Source organism: Limulus polyphemus, unplaced genomic scaffold (assembly GCF_000517525.1).
Source record: "Limulus polyphemus unplaced genomic scaffold, Limulus_polyphemus-2.1.2 Scaffold2335, whole genome shotgun sequence".
Taxonomy (NCBI): Eukaryota; Metazoa; Arthropoda; class Merostomata; order Xiphosura; family Limulidae; genus Limulus; species Limulus polyphemus.
In genome coordinates, this window is record NW_013667945.1 from 153,055 (window position 1) to 160,017 (window position 6,963).

Below are 6,963 nucleotides of genomic sequence, written 5' to 3' on the forward strand. Positions count from 1 at the left end.
CCTTAGAGTGTAAGTTTAGTCTCTTGGAACAAATATTTATAAATCTCCCACACCTACATATTATTAGGAAAGTTCCCTAGTCCTTAGAGTGTAAGTTTAGTCTCTTGGAACAAATATTTATAAATCTCCCACACCTACATATTATTAGGAAAGTTCCCTATTCCATAGAGTGTAAGTTTAGTCTCTTGGAACAAATATTTATAAATCTCTCACACCTACATATTATTAGCAAAGTTCCCTGATCCTTAAAGTGTAAGTTTAGTCTCTTCAAATTAAAAACTACTTGAGAAACTTCAACCAGGTGTTTTTAATTTTCTCAGCAAAAAGTCACTTTAATTTCGAGACAATGTTTGGACATTTTAGTGTGCAAAGATCTGAAACACAACTGTTTAAGGAATAAGTTAAGATCAGTTGTTAGATAGTTTAATATAGATGTATACTTAATATGAAAGTCTGTGTTTCACCACATTACAGAAACATTAGCCAGGGAAAATATTTAATTATATCGAGTATATTTAAAATATCTTTGTAAGCAGGAAAGTTATAAACATTAAATATATCCACCAAAAAGTTAATGCAAATTACAGTGAATAGAAGAGTTTAGAAACGAAGTCAGAAAAACATTGAAAAAAGAGAATTTCTTTGTGAAGTACTTAAGTCTCTGAAGGGATTTTTATGGATAAACCATAGAAATTAATTGTGTTTCTCCTATACGTGAACTTTTAAGGTTTATGTTTTAATACAGGTACTATTACTCTACATACAAGAGGCAAAACTGTATATCAACTTATAAAAGTACACATTAGTAAAAATACAATAGCTACTACAGAGCTGTGTGTGTGTTTACAATCAACACCAATTAATATTTTTTTAGGAGCGAAACCTTAAAAATGTTATCATGATGCTTATTTTAAGTATGAAATTTTAAAAGAAGGATTGCAAAATTTTAGGATGGCCAATTCCTCTTCGAAGAGACAATTCAAAACTTTTACAAAGTGCTTAATACCAAAAGTACACACTAAAATGCTAACCAGAACCGAGAAGTTGACTGTTACAGGGTTTATATTTAGCAATACCAGTTTCTTAGTGTTTCTTATGATATGTTGTAAAAATAGTCTAACATTAAAATTGAGCATAATAATGCAGATTAGATCATGTTCAACTCGGACATAGTACCTGAATATTTTAATTATGAAACTTGCTATAAGAATACAAGACAGAATCCGTTACTTCTATAATTGAGGTTACATCTTGATTTGCTACAATACTGTTGATATAAATAATGATTAACATCATAGAACACAAAATAATGAATAATTTAGCATATACACTGATCAAAATGTTACCATCTACAATACATACGTTTCTAAACACACTCACCCACAGATTATTTACAAACAAGTCATCTAACTGACTGACGAGATGTCTGGAACATCTGAATGTTGATGTTGATGCAGTAATTACAGTTCAATTTTTAAAGACTTTTGATTTATTCACCAACATCTAGTAAACATCAGTGAATTAGTTTCTGTTGAAGACATTAGTATTTAATACGTGTGCATTAACCTAGTAAAACTGAACATGGCATTCAGGACATGTATAGTTTTAGTTTTTATATCACAAATGACATATATATAGATAATTCCACATTGTATTGTCAAATTAAAAAAAAAACAAAAGCAGAATACGTTATACGTTTTTAGGAAATTAACATTCTGACTAAAGCCCACAAAGTTTGCAACAAGACTTTTTTTTTACATCATTAATCCAAAAAAGAAACTGATTTCGGGCAACATATTTGGTTATTTACAATTTAAGTTACACGTGCAACTGCTTAACAAACTTTCAGCATTAAAAGATATTTGGGATTATATAATAATTTTATTAATTCAACTACTACAAGTGCAATTAGGCCATAGTTAAATATTCTGGTAATAAAACTTACCAAACACATAAAAAGGTTACTAAAAACCTGACACCTATCATGGTTTTTTTTAATTTTGTAAGGTTATGGAAACCCATTTTTTAATTTGGCCAACAAATTGTTACAGAACTGCTTATAATATTTATGACTGGAAGAAAAGATCTTAAGCAATGAGCATTTCCAAACACAATTTTAAGGTGATATTTCTTCAAATATAATGGGTAAATATCAGACACTGAATTCAGATAAAGAACATTAGTGTAACAACATAATCTACAACCTCTGTAGAAGTGTGCGATAATAGGTAAGTGGAAGATACACTGTCTAAATTTATTACTTGTTACTGTTAATAAAATCTAAAAAATTTGGTTCAGCTACGGGGGGAGTGAAATTCATTTACCATGAAAGAGACTTTTATATTTATCCTGATAAGCCACATAAAAAACAAAACTTTCAATATATTTACATCATGGTATTGTTTCGGTTTAATAAAGATAACATTTGTACGACATATTAACTTTGCCAAAATTACGTACTGAAATTCTCTATCGGATTTAACAGTTCTGAAAAGTTCTACTTTTTTTTTAATACTAAAACAGAAGATTAATTATGATATGATTGCTACAGAAGACAGCAAATAAATTCAAAACTTACCAGACTATTTAAAATGGATCTATAAGTTTTAACATACGGTTATGTTGATTAACTTCACTGTATTTGATTGTAACGTCAGAACCCTCGAAGTTATTGTAATACATTTATTACGTCAATTAAAACAAAATACAAAATGAAATAAAACAACATCTGTCGATATAGCCTCTGTGTCTGTATTTCTTAGTAAACGTTATCTGTACAGTATGTGCTGTTTGGTGTACAAAATGATGCAGAGATGAAAAGCAGTCGTAAGTTGGAAGATTACAAAAGCTTCTTGGTCAAGATCTCGTACACCATCCTCCTCCTAAAATACGGCATGTGAGCCTGGAACAAAAAATTACGCGTCTTATGAGGTGAATCATTCAAGCAGTACTAACAGATATTCATTTGTTTTCTAGCATGTTACTATTACTACTTGATCATCTGTTGTTGTTTTTACTTTCGTACAGTGACTATCTACACGAAGAAAGAGAGAAAAAGAGTACAATTTTTGGAGATCAACAAAATACACTGAACTAATGTTACTTTAATGAAAATTTTACTTACTTTATTTGGAAGAGTAATTGTTATAATTTACACTTTAACTGAAGTTTACAAACCTGAGTAAAGTTGATCTTTCCTCTACGGGTAACGTATTCAGCATACTTGCATGTAAACATCCCGCAGTCACTTCCGTTCATCTGATGAGGAATGTCCTAGAAATGTGACAAAAAATTAATAGTCTACACAACATGCTACTCAAATTACAATACAGGTTTATGGTGGAAATACAAAGAACATGTCAGACGTTACGATCTTGAAGGTACATGTTTACACACCTTATTGCATTTATTTTTTCCCGATGACTACAGATTGATATTGAATCATCCTATTGTTAAATAATATTCACTTCATTAAAAACAATAAGGTAGACAGTATAAATATTGAACATTCTAAAGTTAAGTAATACTTACAACACTTCCTAGTTAACTCTCAATATTCCATATACAGGCTGGGTCATTTTGACCGATCTTGTAACCATCATGTAACTACTGAAGTGTACATACTCTTAACTTTTAATGTAGTAAATGTATCTTCACAAAATTGGCAAGCATTTAGTAAACATAGTTTCTTGTAAGCAAAAAAATCAGATTTTTTAAATTAAATATTTTAAATACAAATTTGTCCATGAATATATGGAGTCAGTATGTTGACTCTGAGTGCAAAATAATTTTCATGCCAAGATTAAAAATACATTTTTTTTCAGTAAAACTTTGTATTATGTATTATTTTTTGTCTCCTAACACTATACAGACTTGGTCCATTTGAGTGATCATGTAACCATCACAAAATAACATTAAATCATGTAAAATGACTCTTTTTCTTCCTAAAATTACTGAAGATTGTAAGAATTATTCACCTTAAATAGCCTAAGACTCAAAACGTTTTATATTTGTTGTTATTTTATTTTTTTCCATTTCTAACTACTAAACCCACGTAAAAATGTTATAAAAACCACAACAGGTGCACAGCTTGAGTTTCAATAATGAACTAAAAGATGCACTTGTAGCTCGTGTGCAGAGCTCACTGAGAAAAAACTATATTTTTGGCTATCATCTCTTATTCTGCATTTCTTTCTTTCTTCAGTCAAGTTTGAAAAGTTCTAAACAGCACGATTTCTTTTCTCTAATAATTACTGTCAGATGGACCTCTTAAACACCACTTACATAATTATTTATCATTAAATTTTACTTTCAGTTATTAACTATAATCTTGTTCCTGTGCTTTATGAAAGTGGGAGAGTTGTTACAAAAGCATTCAAACAGACGTGGCACCTAAACCTTTCCCTAGAGGGCACTAACAGTTCTTAGTTGAGTTGGACTGATGATTTTCTTTTTTTTTTGCATATGATTTTATTGGAATATTGATGGGATACATGGTGTTTTTTCTTTCCTTTTTCTTCCAGTGCTTTAGGTTACTTTCCATAGGATTTATCAATAACTTTTGATCAAGACAAGCTACCTACATAGATCAGGACTAAGATTAACCCAATAAATGATGTAGTTAATTTAAAATACCAGTCTTATTAGAAGTATGCAATGTCAAACTTGTAATTATTAGAATGTACTGGTTCATTGGGTTCCTGTTACTGACAGTATCCATTTCTAAATAAACTAAAATATATATTATGAAAGACATGAGTTATTAAAACAACTGTACCTTTACTACATACAATTGCATTAATAAACTATAACAGACTTCCAAACAATGTTGCACAAGGCAAGCAGACACACCTCAACAACTTCCAGTGACCATTCACCGATGTCAAATTCTTTTTTCTTCTTGTCCAAGCTTTCCTCCTGTAAGTAAGTTCTGAAAGATAACAACCCCAAAAACTTCAGTTCAATAAGAAACAGGCTAAAAGATATACTAGACCACACAAAAACAGAATAAAACTTTACTTCTTTTCAAGGGTTATTCACCACACAATACTGACCTTAAGGCCTTTAGACATTCACCATTTTGACCATCCATTGAATCATAGTACTCAATTTTTTTATCTTGGAAGTTCACCACCTGGAAAAAAAAAATAGAAAGAAAAATCCAACAAATTATAGCAAATGCTTATTTAATTTGATTTAGTATTTTCAAAATAACGCATGAACTTGGAAATTTGTTTTAAAATTATAGTCTGGTAGTATGGCTACTTGAGTGCCAATTTTAGAAAGGACCAGATCAATTAGTTTAAATGTACTACTGAAAAAGAGTGTAATACCTCTTGATTAATAATGTTATAATATATTGATCAGCTTATTGAACATACAAAATCATTTTATAAACTTTGAATTTTCTAATGCTCCAAAAAACAATGCAATTTTGTTTGTATTTTCTGATTATTATTCAACAACAAGCAGTAAATTAATGCTTTTAACAAAATTCCCCCTTCCTAATCATATGCTGTTAGAAAAAGTATCAATATTTAAATGTTTCTCACACCATGACTGGCTCAATTCTTAATTTGTTCTTGAACAACTAGAAGACCAAACAAAAGTGTGAAATATTGTAACACTTGTCACTGTTAAATTTTAGAAATACTGACTGTAAATCAGTTTATATGTATGTTATGTGAATCATCTTTGAATATTTCACCACTACAACTAACCAAATCTTGTTCTTTAGCAGAATTACTAATACGGGATAACATTCCCTCACGCCAGCCTGATTTTGTGATGTGTTAAATCTATAAATAGAATCAGCCTTTTAAATCTTTTTCTCAACAAAAAATAATTATAGTTTTAGTGATATGAAACACGCATATATTATGTCTGAATTTACTTTTCCATTAAAGTAGTACTTTTAAATCTATTTTATCACAAGTATCTTTTAAATAAATTTGATGTACTTCCCTTAGCTTTTGATAACTGGTCTGCAGGCTTGTTATTGTACACTAATCTATGAACAAAATTGTTAAGTTTTTTTTATTCTATAACCCTAGCCACCATATTCTTTAAGACAACACTGTATCTCTAAAATACCAAGGTTTTGCTTTGTGGCTCTAAATACAGAATGTAAAATTAAAAATATTAAAACTTTTGTTCAGCAGTGAAACTAACCGAATTATAAAGTAAACAAGTACCGGTTTTTACTTATTACAAACTGAAAATAGCCCTATATTATGACTTACTACCAGATTACAGGGGGAAGTTGTAAAGCTGCATGAAAGGAGAGGGGCAGAAAAAACTTTAAACTGTTATCAATAACTGGAAGTAAGTTATTTATTTTCGAAGAGAATTTCAAACTAAATCACAAAGAAAGAGAGATGATACTTATTATTTTCACATACAGCTAAGCACCAGTGCATTCCAAGGTGAACGGGTACTAACAAAAGGTCGTAGGAGAAAATGTCGATCTTTCGTGTCCACCTTCGTAGGGCATTGTGGCCACCAGCAGCTAGCTTGGGATAGAAAAATGTATTGAAGGCATATACAGATGGAAAGTTTTCCAGCTTCCCCCTTTCCATTAACAGGTTCATGTAGAAATTTATCACCTGAAACCACAAGAACACAGTACTTGTTCATAGATACAAAACTCAAGGAAGAAAAATTATGATAATAAATCTTGGAGAATATAATTTTATTCTTTCAGTGAGTAAAAAAATAAAGTTATTATTTTGTGTTTCAATATATATATATGTATATATACTGCACAATTTATATATCTTGCTTTCCAAAACAAAAAACTGCATATTCATCAGGTTTCTATATTCATGTGTATTTTACAGTTTAAATACATCAACAATGGCTTCATCAGGTTTCTATATTCATGTGTATTTTACAGTTTACATACATCAACAATGGCTTCATCAGGTTTCTATATTCATGTGTATTTTACAGTTTACATACATC

At 30.0% G+C, this 6,963-nt stretch overlaps 1 protein-coding gene across 3 annotated transcripts in view; it reads right to left on the reverse strand.

The window, feature by feature from the left end:
- Positions 1-1,147: 1,147 nt before the first annotated feature.
- LOC106466661 (sentrin-specific protease 1-like) overlaps positions 1,148-6,963 on the reverse strand; it is a 32,662-nt gene continuing 26,846 nt past the window's right edge. For 2 of the 3 annotated variants that reach the window (XM_022394723.1, XM_013926954.2), the window contains exons 14-18: positions 6,402-6,605; positions 5,055-5,134; positions 4,852-4,930; positions 3,178-3,273; positions 1,148-2,902 (exon numbers count right to left, since the gene is read on the reverse strand). In XM_022394723.1, the coding sequence (XP_022250431.1) occupies positions 2,840-2,902; positions 3,178-3,273; positions 4,852-4,930; positions 5,055-5,134; positions 6,402-6,605 (522 nt within the window). In that variant the 3' untranslated portion in view covers positions 1,148-2,839. Of the gene's footprint in view, positions 2,903-3,177; positions 3,274-3,435; positions 3,447-4,851; positions 4,931-5,014; positions 5,135-6,401; positions 6,606-6,963 lie in introns of those variants that run through there. The other variant, XM_022394724.1, reaches the window with a different exon arrangement.